The sequence below is a fragment of the Populus euphratica genome, unplaced genomic scaffold (genome assembly GCF_000495115.2).
Source record: "Populus euphratica unplaced genomic scaffold, PopEup_1.0 scaffold19.1, whole genome shotgun sequence".
In the NCBI taxonomy this organism is placed as follows: domain Eukaryota; kingdom Viridiplantae; phylum Streptophyta; class Magnoliopsida; order Malpighiales; family Salicaceae; genus Populus; species Populus euphratica.
The window spans coordinates 3,105,520-3,132,478 of NW_011499853.1; the positions used below are offsets into that span (position 1 = coordinate 3,105,520).

General features: G+C 33.4%; 5 protein-coding genes and 1 long non-coding RNA gene across 6 annotated transcripts in view; 3 read left to right on the forward strand and 3 right to left on the reverse strand.

Annotated features, from left to right (window-relative positions):
• LOC105122374 (probable histone H2A variant 3) overlaps positions 1 to 240 on the reverse strand; it is a 2,750-nt gene extending 2,510 nt beyond the window's left edge. Inside the window, exon 1 of the mRNA XM_011021451.1 lies at positions 62 to 240. Within this exon, the coding sequence (XP_011019753.1) occupies positions 62 to 169 (108 nt within the window). The 5' untranslated portion in view covers positions 170 to 240. The remainder of the gene's footprint in view (positions 1 to 61) is intronic.
• Positions 241 to 918: 678 nt separating this feature from the next.
• On the reverse strand, positions 919 to 4,623 carry LOC105122377 (probable histone H2A variant 3). The gene is made up of 2 exons (XM_011021452.1): positions 4,435 to 4,623; positions 919 to 1,471 (listed from the first exon to the last, which is right to left on the reverse strand). The coding sequence occupies exons 1-2, from the start codon at positions 4,540 to 4,542 to the stop codon at positions 1,175 to 1,177; spliced, it is 405 nt and encodes a 134-aa protein (XP_011019754.1). The 5' UTR covers positions 4,543 to 4,623; the 3' UTR covers positions 919 to 1,174.
• Positions 1,478 to 4,424, forward strand: LOC105122375 (uncharacterized). The gene is made up of 2 exons (XR_841687.1): positions 1,478 to 2,479; positions 3,721 to 4,424. It is a non-coding gene; the product is annotated as an uncharacterized LOC105122375 (long non-coding RNA).
• Positions 4,624 to 10,260: 5,637 nt separating the features above from the next.
• LOC105122378 (EG45-like domain containing protein) lies at positions 10,261 to 14,739 on the reverse strand. The gene is made up of 4 exons (XM_011021453.1): positions 14,518 to 14,739; positions 10,943 to 11,038; positions 10,535 to 10,835; positions 10,261 to 10,440 (listed from the first exon to the last, which is right to left on the reverse strand). Exons 1-4 carry the CDS (start codon positions 14,588 to 14,590, stop codon positions 10,434 to 10,436), a joined length of 477 nt encoding a protein of 158 aa, XP_011019755.1. The 5' UTR covers positions 14,591 to 14,739; the 3' UTR covers positions 10,261 to 10,433.
• A 1,420-nt stretch (positions 14,740 to 16,159) lies between these two features.
• LOC105122379 (cyclin-B1-2-like) lies at positions 16,160 to 18,658 on the forward strand. Its single transcript, XM_011021454.1, has 4 exons — positions 16,160 to 16,406; positions 16,599 to 16,699; positions 17,697 to 17,794; positions 18,375 to 18,658. Exons 1-4 carry the CDS (start codon positions 16,284 to 16,286, stop codon positions 18,473 to 18,475), a joined length of 423 nt encoding a protein of 140 aa, XP_011019756.1. The 5' UTR covers positions 16,160 to 16,283; the 3' UTR covers positions 18,476 to 18,658.
• Positions 18,659 to 19,922: 1,264 nt separating this feature from the next.
• LOC105122380 (probable 1-deoxy-D-xylulose-5-phosphate synthase, chloroplastic) lies at positions 19,923 to 26,188 on the forward strand. The gene is made up of 10 exons (XM_011021455.1): positions 19,923 to 20,350; positions 20,845 to 20,964; positions 21,054 to 21,218; positions 21,533 to 21,683; positions 22,012 to 22,280; positions 22,532 to 22,808; positions 23,915 to 24,207; positions 24,453 to 24,731; positions 25,231 to 25,515; positions 25,762 to 26,188. Exons 1-10 carry the CDS (start codon positions 20,192 to 20,194, stop codon positions 25,909 to 25,911), a joined length of 2,148 nt encoding a protein of 715 aa, XP_011019757.1. The 5' UTR covers positions 19,923 to 20,191; the 3' UTR covers positions 25,912 to 26,188.
• Positions 26,189 to 26,959: the final 771 nt, after the last annotated feature.

Sequence of the window (26,959 nt, forward strand, 5' to 3'; positions counted from 1 at the left end):
AAACCCCCCCCCCCCCACCCCCCCAAAAAAAAAGAAAAAAATAAAAGAAAAGAAGAAGAACCTGAAGACCAGCACGAGAAGAGCGAGAGGTGGGTTTTTTCTTGTCCTTATCTTTAGATTGAGCTGGGGTCTTGCTAGTTAACAACCCTTTTGCACCTTTGCCTGACATCTTTTCTTTCAAAAACCAAAAACAGAGACCTCGGCCCTTAGATTTGTTTATCACAACGTAAGATGAACCCAAATGGAACTTTATATATCGTAGGATGGAAAGTTAAATGCTCTGAAGCCGAAATAATATTACGGAAACACCACCCGTTTTGTGGAGTTATTTATGGATTTTTGGGGGATAGGAATGGAAATATAAACTTATCTTCTCATGACCACTAGTCAACGTAGTGGGAGATGAATCGGTTGGCAGTATAGGACTATAGGTACGTCCCTCAACTATTATACTTCTGTCTTACTTACCCCTATGCTCCGCAAAAAAACGTAATTGGCTAATTTTACGTGTTATCTTTATGGTTAAAAATATTTTTAGAAATTTTCGAAAATTATTTTTTATATCTTTTATTGTTTTTTATATTAAAAATAAATTTAAAAAATAAAAAATATATTATTCTAATAAATTTTCAAATTAAAAACACTGCGTTAAAGTTGCTTGCATTTCTGGCTTCCTTCGCATCTTGTCAGATACATTTCCATCCCACCATCACCATGGTTGATTTGATCACAATGTAAAAGATTATGACGGTCACCTGTAATAGAAATTGATAGCAGATCATACAACAATGGGGTTAATAATGCTTCAAATTAAGTGTCAAATGGATTTTTGAAATTATGATTGGCCATTACCAAGAAATTAAGCATTCTTTTGTTTAACCTATTTTAAAAACTTCAATAAAACATGAAAGGAAATTGTAGAGAATAAAAATGAAATGAACAGTAACGAATTCTAGCAACTTTCTGTTCAACCTACAGGGTTGTCTCACACAATTTGCAAACTGCCACAAATGAAACCATACGTTGTTCAGTTCCTACCAGAACGACAAGAAAACCAGCTATCATCGAAAAGAAAATGGGCAAATTAGCACCCGATAAACTATCTCTGCCAATGTACACAACACAGCAATCCATCCCATGGATTCTGTCAATAGAACGATGGACAGCAAAAGCATCATTCCTTGGAGGATTTGTTGATAAGCGACTTGTGGATGTGAGGGATCACACCTCCACCAGCTATGGTTCCTTTTATAAGGGTGTCTAGCTCCTCATCACCCCGGATTGCTAGCTGCAGATGCCTTGGTGTTATACGTTTTACCTTCAGATCCTTGCTTGCATTTCCTGCCAGCTCTAACACTTCAGCAGTCAGGTACTCCAAGATAGCAGCAGAGTAAACAGCTGCCGTTGCACCCACTCTTCCATGGGCAGTTGCTCTTGATTTCAGAAGGCGGTGGATACGGCCAACAGGAAACTGCAGGGATGATATAGAACGAAATAGATGATCAAATCTTTTATGTTACCGGACAGGTATAAACGGCCAAATCTAGAAATGGAAAATCTTTGCTGAAAACAGGCGATAAGCTTGCAAGTCATTGATCATTATTCAGGAAGTCTGCAAATTCCTAGAACACACACACACCCTACTTTACAAGCAAAAGTAACAATAATCAATCCTCAGTGCCATGATGGCCAAATGACAAAAATAGCACAATCAATTGTAATGCAAGATGCTACTCCAGAGTTGTAACCAAGACAAGACTAAACCTACAACCCAGCAACTAAGAACTGTTTTCTAGATGTGTTATCTCTCTGAATGGGTGCGATCTAAACAACATTAAAAGAAAGAGCATAACGTGATGCAAGTATAACAAGTAATGCAAGAGAAAAAATAACATGGTCATGAGGTGCATAAAGAACCAAAGCTCTGATTTCTGAAGAGTTAAGCAATATAGTCAACGCACAGGAAGAGCAAAGATATCCTCACCACTTTAGATAATATTATTGATCAAACAGAGAGCCAGAAGAACTTTTGGCTCCATATTAATCTGACTGCTTCACAATTCCTGATTATGTGTTTCTGAAAATTAGACCTGTGTGGAATTGATAAGTTATACCATACCACCTCATACATATTATCATTGAAATTGCTGGACCAAATGTGCTTGTAGCACTTAAATTTAACAGTCATTTGCAAAACCTAAATAGTCACCGTAAAGTCCTGAACCATATGCCCTCTGAAAAAAGTATTCATTCAACATCCTCATCATCCATTTCAAATTGTATATCACCAAACTATATTTCTAAATCACACTTAGTCACCCTGATTTATATTCAATTCATTTAACAAAATTCAGTTCCTCTATAACCTCAAGGTACTCCAGCTCATGAAAGTCGTTATTGAGCAGCATCTCAAATAACCAACCAAGAACACATCAAAAGATTGCAGGGGGATGAGGAAACAAACTTTCTTCATAACAACATATGTATGGCATGTACTTCTATCAGCCTCAGATTGCATTCACATTAAAGAGATTTGTGGCATTTATCAGTTACTCAGGAAACTAGATCTTAAGAAACAAAGGGCTAGTTGTCTCTCTAGAAACTGAATTCTTTCCTTTTTCACCTTCTCTACAATTGCCACTGCATTCTCCTTTGAGGCTATTTACATTATGTTTGCCTGTTAATCTAGTTCTAACTCCTTATACCAAATCCTCAGAGTCATCAATTCAGCCGAAATGATAAGCAAAGGAACATAAAGAACACCCAGTTTTTATTCTCAAATATCAGTAGTTTAGATTTCCAAACTATAAAATCCAATCTCAACTAAGCCCAATAGTTATCTTAGCCACCTCAAGTCTTAATCTCACATAAATCTCAAGTCTACTTTCTCTTTCCAAAATGCATCACTCAACTATAAAGACAAACAACATTCTTTAAGAAACACATTAACACAAAACTTCAATAAAATTCACTAACAAAATCTTCTCAAGAAAAAACTTGCACTGAAAACTTCCATAAACCCAAGCAAGAATCCAAAACCAGAACCAAAATAAAAACAACCCAGGTATAAGAAAAACTAAAACTCAATAAATAATCAAACAACCACCCCCAAAAAAAAATTAATAATAATAATAAATAAATAAATCATGTAGGCATTAAAAAAAAAAAAGCAAAAATCCCAATAAAAGAACCCTAAAAAAAGAAAAAAAAAAAGGGGAGGGAGAGAGAACCTGATGACAAGTACAAGAACTGTAAGAGATTGGTTTATCTTCATGGGGTTAATGAACCAAGCAGGTCATCTGTACTTAACCTTAACAGTCAATTGGTAAAACCTAAACAGCTCCGTAATGCTATTCGGTACCCTTATGAATAACCCATCTAGTCTGGAACAAATAGGTGCCCTAAAGTCCTCAAAACCTCAACTGTATGCCCTATGTAAGAACATAAATATTTAACATCTTCCCCGTCCATTTCAAGATTACATACCGAAATGTATTCCTAACAATGCTTACTCCACCTAAGTTGTGTTCAGTTTAACAAGATTCATTTCCTCTATGACCTCAAGCTACCCAAGCTCGAGAGAGTCCTTATGGAGCATCTCAAAGCAACAACCAAATGCCTACAAAGTCAACACCCATCAATAATTCAGCATAATAAATAATCTTCAGAACACAACATGAGATTGCAGAGGACAAGGATACAAACTTTGTTCATAACAACATCCGAAGCTATAACATTAATTTGCAATTTTTTTAAGGTATGTACTTTTATCAGCCTTGGATTTTTGCATTTGCATTAAAGAGATTTATGTCAAATGTGGGTCACTCAGAGAAACTAAATTCTTTTTCCTTTTTTCTCCTTCTCTCCAATGGTTCCTGCATTCTCTTTTATGCCTATTTACATTATGTTTTCCTATTATTCTAGTTCTCACTTTTTACACACATTCCTCAGCTTCATCAATTCAGCTGACATGATGACTTGAGGAAAGTAACAAAACCCAATATTGACTCTCAAATCTCAGATGGTTTAGGTTTCCAAACTATAAAGCCCAAGCTCAACTAACCCCAACAGTAATCTATAAAGCCCAAGCTCAACTAACCCCAACAGTTATCTTAGTCGGTCACCCTGACTGCAAGCTTCCTCAATTTCACATAGATCTCAGTTTGTTTTTCTCTTTCACAAATTGATAACTCAACTCTAAACCCTAATGATATTCTTACAAGGAAAAAAAAAAGTTAAAAAAATTGATTAACAAAATCAACATAGTTTCTCAGGGCCAGATAAAATAATAATTAAAAAAAAAACAAGCAAGAATCCAAAAATCAGAACCAAAACAAAAAATCATTAAGAAAATAACTAAAGCTCACTAAATAATCAAAAACCCGTAATTAAGATTGAAACAAGAGCACAGCCTCAAAAAACCCAAAAAAAAACCTGAAGACCAGCACGAGAGGAACGAGAGGTGGGTTTTTTCTTGTCTTTATCTTTAGATTGAGCTGGGGTTTTGCTTGTCAACAATCCCTTCGCTCCTTTCCCTGACATCTTCTCTTCCACAATCCAAACAGACTTTGGCTCGCTCTTATATTTTCTTTAGATTTGTTTTATTGAGACAACGTAAGATAAACCCACAAAGACTTTATATGTTGTACAATTGTAATTTAAATGCCCTGAAGACTTCATTAAATTACGGAAGAGACACTCGTTTTGTGGGAGTAATATACTTATTTGTTGTAGGGGTAAGAATGGGAATGTGAGCTTATCCACTTGAGACAATGTGGAATGGATGGGGATATAATTAGGAATAGTTTTTGTTTGAGGATCTTACTGGAGATTGAATGATATCTGGGGATAAAAATAAATACATTTTTTTACCCTGAATTATATTAACGGGCCGAACAATAGGAGCATCAAGCTCCCTTTTCGCACCAAAGTCCAAAGAAGCTATGTGTTGGGCCCAACTGCAATGCCTTTTCGCAATCTCGAACATCGCTGTATTATCCACAGCCCATGACTGTTACTATGATTCATAGTACCCTACACGTTTAATGTGAGTTTATGACACAACGGATACTGGTAATTTTTTATTTTTTTTTTGTGGTTATAAGCAGAGTTTTTAAACCCGGTTAAAAGATTAACCTCCTTCAAAATTCGGGTGATTTGATCATCCTTGGTGGATTCTATTTTTTTATATAAATAAAATTGATATTTTTTTTATTAAAAATAAAACTAAATAGATAACAAGTTAGAATCAGATTATACAAATCTATATTATTATTTTTTTATTAAATTTGACTTAGATTCTAGATTAAACTATCTAGCCAAATCAAGTTTTAAAATTATAGTAGTAAGTAACTAATTAAAAATGTATTGAATATTATTTTTTAAAATATTTTTTATTTGAGAATATATATTTTTTTTTATTTTTTAAGTTTTATATTAGCAACTAAAATGATTAAAAAAACACAAAAAATTGTAGTTAAAAAAAAATTTAAAAATTTTCAAAAATATAATTAAATTATAACACCAAACACCACCTAAATCTAACTCTTTTTTCTTTCTAATGTGATGGGTTCTTGTCTTATTTGAATAAAAGTTCGATAATTATAAAAAAGATCGGCACTCTTTAGCAACCATGAAGAGATGAGATCTTCTATCTATGGAGTCTGGTGGGGCGCCCCACTTTTCCATTGATTTATTGTGACTTTAGACTCGTTTTTTTACGTACGTGAGATGCAAAAATAACTCATTTTTTTGAAGCCCTGGACAGGGAAGATCAGCAGGTTCAATTCAACGTCTAGAAATAGGCTAGCAATGTACCGGAAGATCTCATTTCACTGTTTTTATTGATTATTTTTTTAATATATTTTTTTTACCAAGTTGTAATTTTTATAGCCAGTGAATTTTAGAAATAGCGATTTTTTATCTATATTTAATTAAGTGAAATTGTACATCTTGAAGAAAAGAATTATCTAGATGCTTCCTTTCAAAGTTTGAATTTAAGAGGTCAAAAGAGATAGAAGACCTCATTTTCTATTAAATTTAACATAATTAAATTATAACCATATATGAAACCATGAGATACTGTAAAAAAAATGACTGAAAGGAAGCTATCAAAATGAAAATATTAAAGAAAAATCTGGATAAATATACGTTATTAATTCATTTTAAATCATCCTTGTGTACTAATGGTAATTTAAAAGAAGTTAATTTAAAGGAGTATAAGTTTTCGTATGCATAGCAATTGCCGGTTGCTATACATTATTCTGAATATTATTAATTTTTTTTACTATTAAAATTATTTTTTGAATTTCATTTGACAATTCAAATTTTTTTTATAGTTTTTATCACCAAACAATAATAGTTTTAACCTTACTATTCTTATTTTAACTAAATAAATTAATAAAACTAAGAAAAAAAATTTGAATCTCATTATCTATATTCTAATTAATAAAATCAGACATAAAAATAATAATGAATATATATGAATTTCAAGTTTAAAATTATTAAGCATGCAAGTGACTTATTTTACTTGGTTATCAAGTCAATTGGTCATGGGTTATAAGTTAATTATTTTAATTAAAACAACATTATTTATTTTTTTTGGAATTGGCTTTGTTAAGTTTGGTTAAATTAACAAAATCACTAAGAACTTTATCAAATCAATTGACTTTTATTATATCATATTTTTATGAATTTAATTTGAATTTCAATACAAAACAAACTTCAAATCATAATTTTTTTTTAGATCAACCCTCTAAAACTTGACTTTAAAATGCACAACAACAACTTGATTAGGTCAGTCTGATGATAACCCTGCGTAATAATTAATGAAGAGAAATTTCAAGCATTCTTAGAAGCAATCCAACAATTTCCTCCAATCATTTATTTTGGATCGAAGATTCTTACATGGAAGGTTAAAACCTTCTACATTTCATTCCCGTTTATTTTTATGTTTCAGAAAAAAAATTTAAAATTAATTTTTTATTTGAAATTAATATTTTTTAATATTTTTAATATATTATTTATTAAATAATATTTTAAAAATCAATTATAATGACACTCCCAAACATTATCGATACAAAAAGTCAAAAGCATCTCTTTTCCCTTCTCACGAGGGGATTAATTATGTGTTCTGAACCCATCATACTTTATTGAAAATTAATCCATAAATAGATTCATTTTAATATTTTTTATTTTTTATTGTATTTCAAAAAAAATTTAAAAAAATTATTTTTATTTTAAATTATTTTTTTATATTTTAAATTATTTTAATGTATTCATATAAAAATAAAAAAATATTATTTAAATAAAAAATATTTTAAAAAATAATCCCGACACTCACAATCAACCTTTAAAACTCCTATTTGCCATGTATCTAGATCAGTTGACCTTCATATCATGCACTGATGAACTAGCAGTTCTCTTCCGCTCGCTTGATCACACCGTGAGCACATTTTAAATTAATGGCTGAAATAGAAGTCGAAGAAATTGTAAGTAGTTGCGCTGAGTCTGCAGGGGCAATGATTAAAATATGACATCAATTTATTTTGTGAGAGTGATGCTTGGAAAAAGTATAAGATCAATTGTGAATTATATATGGGCGAAAATATCGACAATTAGGGCTAAATTATTTCCAGAACTGTAGCTGTTTCGGGCAGCTTTATTCCAGAAAGATGGACGATAATTTATTATATATTTTCGTGGCAGGATTTATATTTTTGGTTAAAGAAAATATTAAATTAATATTTTTAATACTTTCTGATTATTTTAATATATTTTTAAATAAAAAATATTTTAAAAAACACCATTCAAAACACTTATTCTAGAAGAAAATATTATCAAAAACACAAAATAAAATAACTCTGCTGTTGTTTCGTCTGCTGTCATGATGTGAATGCATGTATGTTTATATATTCTCTTGAAATTAAGGAGATAATTTTAGAATGTTCTAATTGACAGTTCCAAGATAATTAGTTATCTTTGATCAGAACCAATTGATTATTATCCATTTCTAATGGGATTAATTAATGATGTTAATCAACCTAAAATTATTAATTATAGATTTCTCTAATCATGTATAAATGCGAAAATTAAAGCATAATGTTTCACAGTACTGAATATATTATACTTAATTACACGCATTTTATGTAAAAAAAAAATAAAATCAATCAAAACATTTAGGAGGTAGCAAGTAAGCACACAGAAAGGAAAAAAAAGGGTCCATACATAGTTTTTTTTTCCTTGCATGATCCCCCCGTATACTAATTCACTAATAGAGAGCTAAGTATAGCCGATTATTAAATGCAAATCAAATAATTAAATAACTATAAATTAAAAATGAGGTATACGAACTATTTTTTATGCGCTTGGTGGGGTTAACAGGAGTTGACAGCAAACGCGGTCAATAGTCTTGCTTTTAATTAATTAACAGCAAAAATAGGTTGTCGATCGTGAAGTGTTTCTTGCTTGTCTCGATGGGCATCTTGCATCCATCTTTGACTGTGGAATCGCTTGTGTAAAACATCTGTAAGCGGCTGGTTGACCTTCAATGAAGGGATACGTGCAGGCCTGAACTCAACACTTGTCTTTCCTTTTACGCCAGATTCATAGCATTATTATGAATTAAGGGTCGGTCATTACTATAAAATTATCGAATAACGACGGAATTATTGATGTTATTAGTGATAAAATATCTTTATTTGCAGATAAGATAACCGACAGAATTATCTATACAATAAAAATAATTAAAAACATCAAGAAATATTATATCAGTCATTTTATTGGTAATATAAATTATCATTATTTACAGATGAGTTTACCAGAAGAAATATTTCGTTTCCAGTTTTCATTGAAAATCCTGCCGATAAATTTAAAATAGCTGATAACAATCTCCCCCCCCCCCCCACCCCCTTTTTCTTCTTCCTCTTACTCTTTTCATTTAACTGTATATTCCACGGGTTGTATAACAGAAATTATTGTGAAGGGTTAGTGGAGATGAAATTAAATGTTTATATATGAAGTGTAAAAATAAAAGTTTCACCAATTATGTGCTGTGATGATGAATCTGCTAAAAAAATAATTCGTGTTCTACTTCGCAAATAACGTGAGAAGACATCTCACTCAAAGTAGAACTAAGTACCTTGTAATGAGAACAACCATATTGTTACACTACAACAACCATTTAAAATACCAAGATTTGTTGCAACAACCTATGAAATTGTCTCGGGACGTGTGGACCGATTCCATGCATGATTTTTCCACCAGTTCACATCCAGAGATCGACCCTACAGTTCATTTAGAGCAGTAGTTGAGGAGTTAGTGGTTGACCAGAGACGTCTACTTAGCATGGGTGCATGGTATATCAATCGATACTATAACTAGCAGCATGGCCCAAGTGACTAATGGGTTAGACTTTTCTACTTAATGGAGCCTGCATATTAGAGAGCGATGCCTTTGGAATGATGAGCACAAGTCGTCGATCGCATGTAATGGAGCATCAAGCACGTTCCATTGATGACCATGCCTTATATATGTTCATGATATTCAACACCTTGAACTTGTCAATGCCTTAATTAGATCACTCATCGGCGCCGATATTCAACTTGTAGATGCGATATGTCACACAGATTAGTTGATTTGTCCTATCTTTCGGTTGGCTCACCAATCAAAATCTAACAGCATTGACTTTTCAGAAAGGAACCCAAGAAGATTCATAATCCGGGCTTCGGGGTAAATTGAAGATCAACAAGAAAGAATTACTCCCTCCACACCAGAGTTTAGTCTCATTTAACATTTAACAAATGTTAAGAAAGTGCAGATAATTGTACGTCACCTATCTTTAGATTAGGAAATTAATTCTCACAGTGCGAAAAAAAGCGGATGCAACGATGCAGCTTTGCTTGGTTGTGCTTGGCGTTGGTTGCTCATGTTAGATGGAAGACAGAGGAGAGTACGGTAGAAAATGAGATCCATGAACTGATTTGAATCGTCAGTCAAGAAATCTGCAGGTCACAAATCGTTTATACCAGGGCTTGAGCGTTCAAAAGGCTTGTAATCATCACTAGTCAGCTTCTAAATCCTTGACAGCTTGTCTAACCCTTAACATCTAGTGCAGGCAAAAGAATATCCTTGTCCTGCAAGCATAATACAGCACGATTTCTTTGCATTGTTTACATTGAACAGCAAATTATACTTTCAATAAAATGTAACTAATACTAGATTAAAACTATATAATTCTTAAAAATGAGAAGGTCCAAATTCTCTAGAAGGTATAGAGTTGATTAACAATATGCTTAATTAATATTTAATTTATTGAACGTGTTGAAAGGTACAAAATCCAATCAATACTATGGGTTAACCAGCTAACCCGCATGACTAATCACATTGACTTCTCGCCCTCTTGCACATTTTTCTAGAAACAAATGTTCTCCTCGTCAAACCCTGTACAGGAAAACATGCGATGTTAGGTTATGTTCCATTCGAAATGGAAAAATCGAGGATGGAGAAAGACCAAGGATATATAAGCATAACTTACTGTTGAAATTCTACGTTAATTGATGGTGCTGAAGGGTCTGCGATGGTACCAAATGCGGGCGTGGCAAGGACAATGGTGGCACCGTCCGATGAAGGTCTTGACCTTGACGTTTGCGCACGATCCACAATCCTAACCTGAACCATCTGGTCCGGAAGGCAAGTTCTAGGGACAGCTGCACTAATACATCTCACCAAGTATTGTCTCCCACAGGCTGCACCGTTATCCCATATTCCCTCGCCGGCTGCGGCAAACATGTTGCTTGATGGGAATTGTGATGATGAATTTCCATAGCAGGCAGTGGCTGCATTACAATCACCCAAGAAGGAAAAAAGAAAGTTAGGAAGGAGGGAAAAGTTTTTAAATTTCAGTTATGGAAGTTCTAGTTGTAGAGGTGGTAATGGCACTTACGTAAATATGGGGCGCTGTAGTAGGCACAAGTGCCAACATCGCCATATGAGAGGTGGAAGAGAGGTGCCAGGAGCAATATGAGTAGAGAGAGAGAGGCTGCACCGAAGATTGACATGTTGATACACGGAAATAAACCTTCTAAATATATTAGGCGTTCATCAGCGGTACATCGCTAGGCTAGAAATATATATATATGTACGGCTCCAATAAGCTAATTGAAAAGTCAAATTGTATACGTGTACATATATGAGGTGTGGCCGAAATAATTAGTACAGCAAAAAATGCTTTTTTTTTTTAGATTAACGTGGGTGTCCGGGCCAGCTTGCGCGCACCACGACTAATCCCACGGGCCCTGAAGTTAACGACCATGTAAGTCTCCAGTGGCCATCATATGAGCAACCAAGGACAAATGCTCTGTTTTTTAAACCTTCGAATGCTTGTCACAAGATATAAATGTGTTTCAACCCAAAAGATATTGTTAAATTGGTTAAATTTTATATTTAATTTTTAAAAATTATTATTTTAATTTTAAAATTCATAGAATTAGTCAAAGTATAATTAAATTGATTTGAATATCTACATTAATAAAGAAAAATATAAATGTATTTGGATGCAAATTTCTAAAATGATAAAAATATATCCCCAAACAAACAATTTTAGGCATAATTGTTAAATCCTTCTTAATATGCTAACATAAAACTTCACTCAAACAAAGTTTTTAAATGGGTTAAATAAAATATTTATTTAATAAAATTTAGTTAATCTAGCTAAATTTAATTGAATTATCATAATTTTCTTTTAAAGAATAAAATAAAAGTATTTTAGTAAAAATATTTACTTGGATTAATTTAATGGCTTGCATATTTATCCAAAACCCTTTTTAATTTAATTTTTGAATTGATATTGATAATTATGATTTTGAGTTTATATTAACTATTGAAATCAGAGTATGTTTGAGAATACGGTGTAAACCGTGTTTCTAAAAAATTCAGAATTTTATTTTATTAAAATTTAATAAGTTTTGTATGTTTTGGATTATTTTAATATATTATTATGAAAAATAATTTTTTTAAAATAAAAAATTTATTAATTATATTTTAACATAAAAAATTATTTAAAAAATAATTGTAAACAGACGAATAAACATTCTCTTCAATGCTGAAGAAGTTTGTGGTAAGACAACCGCAAGGCAACGTCGCTAAAACATACAATACTTTACTAGAAGTGCAATCTAATTGGATGGTTGCATATAAACCTAAATAATGTCATCTGATATGCCGACTTCGAGAAGGCATTAAATTGGCCGTCTAGGTAAATATAAAAGCTGAAAACGTACCAACAAATAAGGGAACAAAATAAATAAACGTTATCGGCCGGCTCTTCGCTCGACGCCAGCCTTCGGCGTCTGCTGAGACTAGGCATGGATCTGCCGTCTCAGGGAGGAAGTTTTCACTGTCTTGATCTGGTGCCATTTCTTTGCATAAGGTTCATGTTGAATTTCATGAGCTTTGCACACATTAAAAAAATAAATAAAATTCAAGCAATGCATCGAGTGGTTTGTGGCTATTTCCTTGTTTGGAGTGTCTGGCTCCATTAATTAATTTCTCTCCAAACAAAAAAAAAAAGAAAAGAATTTACGCATCTCTGTGTGCTCAGCATGGGCAGATGGGCTCTGGGATTTTTTTTCTTGCGGGATCATACATATTTACTTGGCATTTTGTAGAGAATGCGGGATATTAAGGGGTTGGAATGTGAGATTTCAAGAATCTATGTGTTTTTGCTCTACGAGAATACAATGTTAATATTAATATTAACGCGATGTATTATAAAAATGAAGAAGATTTTATAAATTTTATAAATTCTTAAATTACAAAGATTTATATATACTGCATGTGATGATTTAATATTAATAAGATCTTGACATTCTCAAATGTGCTTGTATATAAATTCTAGAAATAAAATTAGTTTCCTTATTTGGCTAATTTAAGTTGAGAATTTATATTTTTTTTTAAAAAATTATTTTAATATAGTTTTAAATAAAAAAACATTTTTAAAAACAATCCCTACTGCATTTTTAAACACCTTTATAATTTAAAATCCCACATTTCTCTTGCTAAATTTCACCCCAAATATATAATGTGATGATGTTATTTTCTTTCTTGTTGTTCTATAGGTGATGACAGATGAGATATGAAGATTTTTTTTTCAATTGTTGTCTAATTGGTTTTTTATTCAAAATCTAAATTCATCATATTTGATTAAGAGATTAACTTGAAAAAAGTATGGATCTCTATGTCAATTCATAAATTACCAAGTTAAACCAGGTAAACTAATTTTTATTAAAATAACAATATTTTTTTTACAAGAAATTGGTATGATTAAGATTAATCAAGTACATCGAGCCACTAAAAATTCAATAAAATTATAATTAAATTAATATTTTATTTAATTAAACTAAAATCTAATCTAGATTAGACTTTCAATTTCCCATATCAACGCATTCAGTAATAACGAGCATAATAAATATGCCTTCATGCTTATGCCTTGGTTGGATCTTGAGATCTCCCAAATCCTAACGGCGGGAAGTTTTTTAGGTACATTCTTGAAACTATTTGATTCTATGTTCATACCTCTATACTAATTAAATTTTAAATAAATCATTTTCAATTGACTATGTTTAAAAAGGTGACAGTAAAGTTAAGATTGAACCCTAGAATGCTGTTTTTATGATAAATAACTTGATCACTCTATTTCTTCATCAATCCCCTCCATGTATATTGATTAATTAACCTAGCTAGAAATTACACTCAACCAATTAGTCATCCTTGTAATTTTCAATTTTGTTTTTTCTTCAAGACTTGTGTTCTCAAATGTGCCCACACGGCAAGGTTGGCTCAAACATTATTATTTGATGCATAATTTTGTTTTTATATACAAGACTTGTGTTCAAACGTCTTAACTCATGGTTTTTTTTCTTTCTTGTTCTAGAAAGAAGGTGAGACTTGTTTTTTTCCCCTTTCCTGGGATGAATAAATGTGGAGACTAGAATGAAAATTTCATCCGAACTCGATAAATATCAATTCAATTTGAATAATTAAATATTTTTTAAATAATTATTTTATCTAATAAAATAATAAATATGATATGAATATTGTTAAATTTAACTTGAAAACGGATCAAACCTAACATGAAATATATAATAAAATTCTCTAGGATTATTGTCCACGTGATTCTTGTGTATATTTTTATATGTACATAAATTTAAAAGAAACCTAATTTAGCTCTTCATGTTATCATTTGAATCCAAAAACTTTTGATATTTTTATTAATTTTCAATCTAAACGTATTGCCTATATAAGAGTTAAAAAAAAAAAAAAGAAAAAGGGAAGAACATGGAAGGCTTAACATATTCTTTTATGAGAAACATGCTTTATCATCCATCAGAAGAGAAATTAAGAGTAAAGTTCAATACTCTGAAAATTAAAGGATAGAGAACAATCCTCCAGACAAATAATTTCATCGTCTCTACAGCAACCTAGAGTTGCAAGACCGAGGGTTTTTTGGAAGTATCTCACCTTGTAAAGAAGCACTCGAGAAGCTGGAAAGAGGTAGACATGGAAAGAATATCATCTGCAGCCATTGCTTCATGGGGAGTCATGTTTGTCTTCCCTGTTGATCATTCTTTGAGCTTGAAGACAGTCTCTGTTTCGAGGACAATCTTGAAAAACCAGCTTCAAGCACCATGGATGATGCTTGACAATTTATGTGGTGGGGCTGGTAGATTTGATGCTGATTAATTTACGGTTTGAATTTGAGCTAGGGACTTCTTCTACCAAGTGGTCCAAGTTCGTTGTCTTGGGCTCCTTTAGCTTTGGTCCATGAGCCCGTTCTCAGAACATTTTCAGGGAGCGTGCAATGGCTATGTTTTTATGTTTTTTAGTATATTAAAATATTGTTTTATATTTTTATTTATTTTTTACATAATATATTAAAATTATCATAAAACACTAAAAAAATTATAAATTTAATTTATTTTCAAGATAAAAATATTCAAAAACAAGAATATAAGCTATTCAAAGACCTATGTATGTTATTTTTTATTCTTATTTGGATATCCTCATATCCTTTTAAAGAATGAGATTAGTCGTGTTTGGAATTCATGATTGCCCCTCACAATAAATACACTTTCTAGAGATAGAACTTCTGTTCTCGTCCTTGCAAGGATGTAATATTGTTTTAATTGTTAAATTAACACTTTATTTGTCATTTATTTGGATATCACTTATGTGTGTTTGACAGTATAATACATGATATTTTTAAAAATTTAAAACATATCAAAAAAATATTTTTAAAATTTAACATATTAAAAATATTAAAAAACATTTAAAAATATTAATTTAATATTTTTTAAAATAAGAAACAGTTTGATTTTCATCCGTAAAACAATAACTTCCTAATGGTCTCAATCATTTGTTTTTCATTGCTAACTGCTATATTTCTTCGAGGGCTAATTACAAAATGGCTACTGCTCTATTACATTGCTCACAATATTATCATGTATCCACTCGAACCCTTAATTTTCTATTAATATCACCTAAAGATCTCAATGAAACTTTTCATACTGTCTTTTTTAAAATAAAATAAAAATAAAAAAACCATCAAATAACTCATATTCCTGGCACATTTGTTTTATCTATTATAGTTATGAAACTTGATTTGGTAATTAATTTGATAAAAAAACTTGAATATTTGGTTGCACAAGTTAATATGAGTTACTAAAACAATTATTTAAAAAAAAAATTAGAATAATATTGTTTTGATAAAAAAATAAATAAAATTTCAATCAATTCATTTAGATTATAAATGCTCCACCGAGTTAACTCTAGATTTATTTTTCACAACACGTGGCTTGAGTCAAAAGGGCAAATTATACTATTGAACAGGGACTAATCAAGCCATGAACCCCTTTTGTTTTAAGAAACAGAAAATGAAGTATATATTATGAAAATATTTATGAGAAAAGAATATATTTTTGAAAATAAAATAATATTAAATTAAGCATGATTAACACTAGTAAAAGGATTGATTAGTTATATTTTAAAACTAAAAAGACTATTGAACTTATTTTAAAAACTAGAGGGACTAATTTTATAATTTACTCCATGACTTCCTAGATAAGTCAGTCGCCCGAAGGAAATCATAAGACAACCAAATCTACGTCGTCGTTTCAACACACCAGGCATAAAGTTTCCCCTACTCCATTAGCTAACCAGTCGCTTGTTCACAAAGACAGAACACATAAACAGAAGAGGAGAAGAGAAATCGAAGAAAACAAGAAAGAATGGAAGCACCAAAGACAATCGAGCATCAAATTGGAGAAGTCCATGATTCTCTTCGTTTCGGCCTCGATACCAAGAGAGGCGACATCATTGGATCTCACCCCCTTGAATCTGCCTTGCTCTCTGTAATCATTCCTTGTCTTTTCTGGACCGGAAATATGTTAATTTTGCACCCTTTGTTCCTTTTTTTGGTCTGTTTAGAATTTTTTATGGAATCAGTATGATAATGGGGTTTAAGGGTTTTGTTTGATTAGATTGTTGAAATTGAAGTTGGTTTCTTTATGTTTAAGAAGGTAATAATTTTAGGTTTTCTTTAGGTGGAGAAAAACCAAGAGGAAATGAAGAGAATAACCCTTGCAAACGCTTATGGGGCAGCTTTTCTTGTTCAGATGGGTATCGAAAGGCAGATGCTTTCTAGGTATGTGTTTTTGACTGATTGATTCTGTGTTTAATAAAACAACCTGTCGCTGCTGACTGTTTCTTGGGTTTTTTTTTTTGTGTGTTTTAGATAACTAAAAGAAGGTTTTTGTTTAGTTATCAATTTAGGTTTTATTCGTATCCTCAAGCTTTTCTTTTTTTAATCTGAAAAGTGCAATGAGATTGTGCTTTAATTTCAGGCTAGGGGGAATTTAGCTGAAGTGCTTTGTTTACAGGAGCTAAGGACTTTAGATTATCAATACAAGGGCATAAAGGCTGAAATGGGGTGGATCTTGCTTAACATTGCTTTGCATTTTAGTTGTTTGAAGATGCTTATCCTGTACTGATTGGATGTGAGCTTGAGGGTTGGAGACCTGAACTGTTTGCTACAGAAAGTAGCAATTAGTACGGAGTTATTTTCACATATCGTTTAGTTGTTAGATGCCCACGAGGGTGTCATGGTGCTACACTTAGAGCCATATTAGGTAGGAGTGTTCAACTGTTGTAGTTTTGGGCAAGTTGTTAACGTGAATTTGGATCATCTGCACCTCAATCCTTACCGTTGGAATTTTTAAATGCTGTCTGTGGTGTCATCCTGGGATACTACTGGGTTCGAGGGGCTTATCATTAAAATCCAGGAGTATATGTTCTTGACCTATCATTATGATTAAGAATTAAGAGCAGCATTATCCACACTGTATATTGAAAAACTAAACAGGTGGACACTGTATAGTTGTTACTATGACCGCTTATACTGAAAAGGATACTTTGACACGAGGCTTAGGAACATTGTTTCTTCTGAAACTAGATCATATAAGTTCACTCATAACTTGCACATGCGCATGTTGTATCCCAATTTTGTCCAAAATTTGCTGGGGCTTCCTCTTCTTTTGCTGTGGTTCTCCACACACACAAATGCACACATAAAATATTCAAAGGTGTACAGTTGTCAGATTATGCTGCTATTTTTGCACTATTCATCTGTGTGAACTTTGCAGATTCCGGAGGCCACCAGGACCAATTCCATCTTCAATGCTCGGGCTGGAGGCTTTGACCGGAAGTTTGGAAGATTTTGGTTTTGAGGATTATCTGAATGGTAACTACTTCTATTTGCTAACCACAAAAAAAGTTATTTTCAATTTGATAGTATTTGATTATTGCTATAAAAGCTGCCTTTTCATTTTGAGTTGGTTAGATTTTGAATTCACACTTTACTTTACTTTCATTTCAATAAAGTATTTGAAAAAATCATCATCCTCATTCATAATGATCAAAGGTAGGTTACTTGTCTTTCATTGGATTTTAGGGTTCTGCAGTTGGTAAAACTGTCAATGAAGGCTAATGATCTTTCGTGTAATTTTGGGGATCCATTAATTTCGTTTGCATCACATATCTTTTGCTTTTTGATAATCATTTTTGTTCTAGTACATTAATCACACAGATTGTGTTCTCAATTTGGGGTTTCGAGGATAGATGTAATTATTTTGCACTTTAGTTAGTGTGCGAGATAAATTGTAATTGGTAAAAACATTCTAAACATGGGCTGCATTTATTTTTTTGTGAACTCCTGATTTGGTCCGGGTAAATTTGGCACATGCTTTCAGATGAATTGGCATCTCGCATGTGTTTTTGCTCTAACTTCTACTGATGAGTCCTTTCTGGGTTGATACTTGCAGATCCTCGTGAATCTGAAACTTTACGTCCAGTGGACATGCATAGTGGGATGGAAGTTCGTCTTGGAATATCAAAAGGACCAGCCTGCAAAAGCTTCATGTGATCTGATGAGCATTTCAGCAACGCCTTTGATTATTTGTACTCGAGATATTTGGTTAAGACGTAGGAGTAATTTCTATGATGAATTTGGCTGTGTTAATGAACATCAAACTCTGCAATCTATGATAATGGCTTTGTGATCTGGTACTCTGATTGATCTATTATCACCATCAATGTTATTAGAATATCTGTTTTAGCCCCGGGAAAACATAGTAAGAGTGCAAGTAATAGCAAACTTAATATTATTGATCCAAAAAATAATTTTCCAGCAAAATCAACATATTGCATTCCATTTGAATCCTTTAAAGAACTCGTCAGCATTGATATAATCTCTGCAGCAGCAGCTTGCCTAGCTTTCATACTTCCTCGAAATTTGAATTCATATATCTGTCTATAACTAAACCTGGATGTTTCTCACCTTTTCTACAGAGATGCACTATTGTTTTTCCTTTTTGGACATCAACATCACTTTAGATCATGAAAACAAACGTTTTTTCAGTTTCGCTTTGAGTGTTATAATTTAAAGTTGAAATTTATTCTTATTTTTCAATCTTTAGGTGTCACTTTAATTATCTTGTAGCTACATATATATACATATTTTTTTACAAAATATATCTCTTATAGATCTTATCCACCCTTTAAGTATGCTTTTATGGTACCAAAATTTATCCTATTCCACCTTGTATACATTTATAACTTTCATAGTGTGTCATTTCACATGTCTAAGAGAGGTGAGAGATTCTAAATTTAGATCTTCATTGAAATAAGTCTAATGAAAAGTATCACTTTTCTTATCAATTATCAGTTGATCATGATATTCATTTATGTATAAATAGAAGGAACAATGGCTATCCTCGTCACACAGTGAGCACTAACCATTTAGAGATGGGGTAATTCATGTTCTGTTTCTAGTCCATACCATTATAAATTTATTCATCATATAAATTTGATATATCAATTCAGTGACTCAATAAATTAACCTGAAACCTAACCGGGTCAATTTCAGTTTTATTTATTATTTTTTAAGACAACATCGTTTCAATTATTTAAAAAAATTAAAATGCATTATTCTAGGATTGATACAATGATATGTGAGCTAACCTAACAATACGGCTACCTGCGTCTGACAATCCCATGTAGGTCAAATATTGATATGAATTAGTTGGAAATCTAGCCTATTTAGTTTTAGAAAATAATCCCTCTTTTCATTTTCTGGTATATTCCTAGTTTTCAAACATGTTCATTTGATTTCCTATTCATTATTCTCTCCCCACACAAATTGATTGGAATGCCCATTAGAAAAGCCCATTTCCATTCAATGCCTTGCTACTAAATTAAGGCCTAGACCCAGCCCATAAAATACCAACGTTAAACTTTCCAAAAAAAACTTGGCCTTTCCATTTTCTTATTTCTCTCCTTTTTTTTTTTCAAACAGTTGATACCATATCAACCTCAAATTATGCTCCCCGTGTCTTCTCTCCACTTACTCGTCTAAATTTCATTATTTTTTTTCACTTATTCCAATCATTTTTTAGAATAACCTTTTTCGGCAACTTTTCTTGTTTCTTATCGGCAAAAAGTCTGGAATTTTTTTTACACTTTTTAAGCCATTAAGTTTTGATCAATCAAGTGAGCTTTTAAACAATCAAGCATTGATCTTTTTGTGTTTTTTTGGGAAAAATAGTGAACTCTTAGAGGTGGGATTTTGTTATTTTTTCTGATGGGTACTTCTGTTACTCAGTACCCATATGGAATTACTTCACTTTCTTATGTAGAATTTGGTCACAAATTGGAGTTTTCAAGCTCTAATTTTCCTTATAAGGTGGAATTATCAAGATTAAACTTGCATCCTAGTTCTGTTTCCACCACTAACTCCAAGGTATGTGAGTAAAGCTTGTGTCTTTATAATCATATTGCACAATTGATTAGTCAATTTTTAGGAAAGAAATGAAACGAAGCTCCAAGTTGAGCATACTGTAATGTGATGGAGAGAAGGAGATAATCTAACTTATGTGCTAGTGGCAATTTTGTAAATAATGTAGTTTTTTTTTGACAATTTTGATTACCTTCAATGGCTAATGGTATGGATTAAGCAAACAGGATAAGTGTAATTTATAGAATAGATGATTGAAAGAATTTCATGATCAGTGAGCTTGTTTGCTTATATATGATATTGGTTTGCATTCTATGGAGCCACCTATCAAACTAGTGATCCTTCTCGTATTTAATTTAGTTTTGGTCATGGACAAGTTTGCTACATGTATCCAGGATGATGTTCCTGGGTGGATGCTACATGTAAAGATTTTTACGGTAAAGCCTGAATATCTTTAAGAGTTAAGGTATAGAATCATGTTGGTTTTTTTGTTGATACAGGTGTGTGTTAGACGAATATGTGCTTTACCTGATATCGATGATATATTTTCTGATCTTATTGCTACACCACTACTTGATGTGGTTGAAAATCCTATCCACTTGAAGAATTTAACCATTAAGGTTAGTTCATGAACTTTCTGCATTTACCATACATGTTTCACGCTATTAATACTTCAGCTTATTGACTCGTTGAGGATTGATATGTGCAGGAACTGAAACTATTAGCTAGTGAAATACGATCTGAGTTGTCTTCCATAATGTCAAAGACACAAAATGACTTTAAGGCCAGTTTGGCAGTGGTTGAACTGACAGTTGCAATACACCATGTTTTTCATGCTCCAGTGGACAAGATACTGTGGGACGTTGGGGAACAAGTAAGATTTGCAGCTGATTCCTTTCTTTATAGAGGAATGTGTAGTCATCAAAGAGCAGAAGATAGCGTGCTTAGTGTGGTTTGTTTGTTCCTTTGTGTTGTGCATCCCTATAGAAGTGTTGCTAGCATGATTATTTTCTTTTCTAAATATTTTTTGGTGTGGGGGTGGACTGGGGATTTGTTGATGTTACAGGCTGGGCAGAGTCTGAACCAAAGAATATTTCAAAACAACTGGCCTTTTGTATATGGAAATGGTTAGTTTTGAGTGACCATGTGGTCCACTTTTTAAGTCAGTTCCCTGTTCTTTGTCGGCAGACATATGCACATAAAATTCTCACTGGAAGGAGATCTCTTATGCATACGCTAAGACAAAAGGATGGTCTTTCTGGATTTACATCCCGGTCTGAGAGTGAATATGACCCGTTTGGAGCAGGACATGGATGCAACAGTATTTCTGCTGGAATTGGTAAAGTGCCGTGCTATCAGCTTCTTATGCTTTTCTTAATTTGTTTTGCCCACTTGTATGAATGAGCACCCTGTCCAGAAGTTCTTGCACTGTATTTCACATATCCACCGTGATTAAATCTTTTTGGCATGTGCTTCTACCCTGGTAATATATTAGTATGTGTGCTATCCTGCCAACCAATGAGATTGCCTGTCCAAGTTTGGGCTGTTAACTATAGCTCATAAATTGTTGTTATCTCCAAATCAAGTTGTAAAACTCTTGCTTAAATGCTTCAGAATTGCTATCAGAATCAAACCTAAAAAATGGAATTTGATTAGTTTATCACCAGGCATGGCAATTGCTCGTGATATTAAAGGGAAGCGGGAACGTATTGTTACAGTCATTGGCAATGGCACAACCATGGCTGGTCAGGTCTATGAAGCAATGGGTAATGCAGGCTATTTGAACTCAAATATGATTGTGATTTTAAATGACAGCCGACACTCTTTACACCCCAAGATTGAAGAGGGCTCCAAGACTTCAATCACTGCCCTTTCTAGTACCCTAAGCAAGCTCCAGTCAAGTAAATCATTCCGGAGGCTCAGAGAAGTTGCAAAGGTACTTTCAGCAGTTTTCCATTTGCCTACATGACTAAGCTTGTATTAGGACCATTAACTATCTTCGTTAGAGAGAATGGAAGATTTCTATAATTGAGAATACATTTTTTTGAGTTAATTTAGAAATCTCTATTGCAACAAGTAGCACAATAAAATTCACCATCAGATTTAATATCTTGTCGTGACTCAGTGCTTTATTGTTTTCATTAAATTGAATGCTCTTTTTTTTTCTCCTCTTTTTTCCTTATCAAGGGTGTTACCAAGAGGATAGGCATGCATGAATTAGCAGCTAAAGTTGATGAGTATGCACGTGGTATGATGGGTCCTCTGGGTTCAACTCTCTTCGAAGAACTTGGATTGTACTACATAGGCCCTGTTGATGGGCACAATATTGGAGAATTGGTTTGTGTTTTACAAGAAGTGTCATCTCTGGATTCAATGGGTCCTGTCTTGATACATGTAATAACTGAAGAAAATCAGTGTACAGAATATAAACAACCTAGTGAGGCAATGGAGAACCTGCAGGAAGGTATGTTGAGTTCTTATACTTAAATCAGCATTGAGTTTTCATAGTGACTATCAATTCTGTGCATTTATGCTTCGATCAGGATCAGGCCTTAGCTGAGAAAAGGAAATTTGAATTCTGGTCTTCATTTTTAAGTTTTAAGAACCCAGGACTGGTTAATTGCTTTACAGATTATTAAGTATAGGTGATAATTTTAATTCTAAATTAATGCATATATATTCTTTAAGTTGCAGATTGCTTCAAATGTTCATGTCTAGGCCAGGCTAAGATTTATTTATTTATTTTTGATAGTTGAAGATTATCATTGATCAAAATGAAAGTAAAGTAGGAACCCATCCTGCTTAAAGAGCTGTGCTATCAACAAATGTACAAATTCTATCAGAAGAAGAACGAAAACTAGTTTAAGAGATCACTTATCAGTTCTGAAGAAACAGAAGAACTGTCATGCACTGCACAAATCAGCGTGCTTACAGCTTTCAATTGCCTCTTGCAGAATTCTGGATTTACGCAACCTGTTTTGAACAAAACAAATAATAAGGCTCGTCATGTCTAAGCTTTATCTTGTTTATGCTTTCAGCTGCCAACTAATCAATGATTAAGATGCCGTGAAACAGTGCAAGTTTTATGAATATCCATCTGTGAGATGCGACATATGTCCACAAGTACCTCTAGTTTTTATGTTTGGAGTATGAGGTACCCATTTGTGTTGAGGCTAACTTTGTGCTATGTTTACTTAGCCACTAGCATGTTTGGTCATCCTCTTTGAAATATCAGACAGGCAGTACATCTTCTAGCTGACCGTTCAAACCTAAAATTTTAAACTTTTATTTAATTTTCTCTTGTGAGTGATGCAAATGGACAGACTCTTATTAGTGTTTGTATTTTTAATTCGTTATATAACCCTGGGGCTCAATTGTTTCATAAAAGATGTAAACTCATTTGTGTGAGTGTACTTGAAAGACATTTCCCCCATGCATTTTAATCGTAGATGCCAAATTACCTCCCCTCACCATGGCTGAGTGACCATCCACAGTTCTGTTTTGGCTTTAGTGTAATTTTTTCTTTTTAATTCATTAAGTTCCATTCTAATAGTTTTTCCATTTTTGCAGGTTCATTTGATTCCAATGGATCGCTATATAGTATGCATGCTCGAACATACAGTGATTGTTTTGTTGAGGCTCTGATAGTGGAAGCAGAGAAAGACAAAGATATTGTGATTGTTCATGCAGGAATGGAAATGGATCCATCATTTCAACTATTTCGGGAAAGATTTCCAGACAGGTTTTTTGACTTGGGAATGGCTGAGCAACATGCAGTTACATTTTCAGCTGGCTTGTCATGCGGGGGGTTAAAGCCATTTTGCATAATTCCTTCTGCTTTTATGCAAAGAGCTTATGATCAGGTCTATCTCTCTCTGCTTGTGTCTGAAATTCTCTGTGTGTGTGCTTGCATGCATGCGAGTGTGCAATGAATACTGTAGAATTAGATCCTGCTAGATTTTCATTTTAAGCTAGTAAGATTTGTAATTCTTGTTGATTCTTCAAGGGAAATAGGATAGCATGATGTCAAGTTTTGGAAAAATAATTGTAAAATTAATTGCAGGAAAAATCTTAATTTCTCTAGAATGTTGCTCTGTGGCTTCTACAGGTAGTCCATGATGTAGATAGGCAGAGAATTCCAGTTCGTTTTGTTATTACAAGTGCGGGACTGGTAGGATCTGATGGTCCGACTATGTGTGGAGCATTCGATATAACATTCATGTCATGCTTACCAAACATGATCGTTATGGCACCATCAGACGAGGATGAGCTTGTGGACATGGTGGCTACTGCAGTCCATACTGATGATCACCCCATTTGCTTTCGGTATCCAAGGGGTGCCATTGTTGGAACTGATCATTATACACGTAGTGGTATTCCCATTGAGGTAATCCTTTTAATATGCCATACTTACTTTCCCTTGCTTTTGATATCAGCCTTCCTAGAATGGTTTTAGTTTTGATGCTCAGAAAAAGTGTATTAGCTTTCCTAAAATGATGTTAGTTTTGATGCTCAGAAAAAGCAGACTAGTTTTTGCTAATGACCGTTCAAAAAAAAAAAAAGTTATAAGAAAAAGAGCTAGAACTGATGTTTTGTGATGCCCTCTATAATTTGTGACAAGATAATTAATGCTTCTTAGGAATCACAGCTTATCTGTCCACAATGGTGTTCAGTTAATTTACTTGGCATGGTTCAGAATTTCTCTGATATTCCTGATTAAGCCTTTTTCAAGTTTTTTTTTAATTTTCAGAACTTCATTATAACCGTTGATTCCCATGACTTCCACAAGTTTTTGTGGGTCACTCTTTTTTGTATATTATTAGTCAATGAGCACCGAGTGTTCTTATGCACCCGCACCATGTTTGACTACTGTTTATGTGGAGCAGATTGGAAAAGGAAAAATTCTTATAGAGGGTAAAGATGTTGCTTTGCTTGGGTATGGAGAAATGGTTCAGAACTGCCTCAGAGCTCGGGCCCTTCTTTCGAAACTTGGCATTGAGGTAACTGTTGCTGATGCAAGATTTTGCAAACCACTGGACATGAAGCTTCTCAGACAGTTGTGTGAAAACCATGCCTTTCTGGTCACAGTTGAGGAAGGTTCTATTGGAGGATTTGGATCCCATGTTTCACAGTTCATTGCCCTTGATGGACAGCTTGATGGAAGAACTAAGGTAATAATTTCACTTGGACAGATAATATCAATAGTTTGTTTTTACAAGGGAGAGATGTATCATATGCTTCCTGAAATACAAAAACTGCTGTTGGAGTAATTTTTGAGCTGTAGGCGATGTTGATTGATGTCAATTCATTACTGATGCCCATATATGATTATGATAGGCTCTTATTTAGAAACTGAATACTGCATTAAACCACTTATTCTTTCCTAAATGCAATTTTGTCCCGTGTGACTTCTTCAGTGGCGACCAATTGTTTTACCAGACAAATACATCGAACATGCGTTGCCAAAGGAACAGCTTGCTCTTGCTGGGCTGACTGGACATCATATCGCTGCAACAGTGCTGAGACTGCTTGGTCGCACCCGCGAAGCTCTGCTCTTGATGTGCTAAAAATCTTCTCTCTCCTTCACTATCAGAAGCAATGCTCTTGCCGAACCTGCCTCGGAAAAGAGGGCTGAAAACAGAAGAAGCCCAGGATGACTTCAAGTATACACAGGTCTTTATACTGATATTCTGTAACCTGCTTGGCGTAATTTCTTGTTAGTTTACAGGTTATTGACGTAAAATTAGATTTTTGATTGTATAAACCGACGGGTGAAAATATATGCTTGTAACCTTCAGAGCAGCTGTCACTGCATTTATCTTGATCCTGGTTCTCTCTCCTCCACAATTCTTTCTTTCATGAAACATATCCATGCATGGTAACGAAGTAAAGGTCTGACCTATCTGTGAAATAATTCGTCAGGGTTCGCACAAAAATGAAACACAAGCACCAATGCACGTCACCCTGTTTACTATTTGCGGGAATTCCTACCCTAGGAGAGCCAAATATTATCATTTGTCATTATTCAGTGCATTCAGTGTTCTTCAGTTCCCTTCATTTTTTGATCATATAAATAACATTTCAATTATACCCAATCATGAAAATGCAAAACCAGCCTGGTAGAGTTGTCCTTCCGTTAAAAGCAGCATGGTACTACAGGCATGAACCATGGTTTAGCTTTGAGCATCGATATGATGCCAACGGCGGCAAGAGCCATTGGATTTGAATAGACAAGCAGATCTAATGATCGTGATGGTCATCGGCATTGTGCTCATTCTGAAGGATCGACATGGCTTTGTAGCCATTCCATTTATAGTTTCTTGAAGAAGCAAAGCAAAGATCACAAAACTTGAGGCAGATGATTCTTCTAATCTACCTCGAAAGCTACAGCTACCAGACTACCTGTATACAGTAACTTTCCAAGATTTGCCATGTTCAGCTGTTAATGACATGTGAATTCATGCTAAATGCCAGCCAGTGGGTGACGGGTTAGGTTTACTTGAAGGTACCATGCTTTTCTACATGTGGCAGCTCACCCTCTAAACACAGAAACTCGTAGTACAACAACTACACTGGAGGTAGAAGATCTACGCTGAGAGGGGGGATGAAGATATT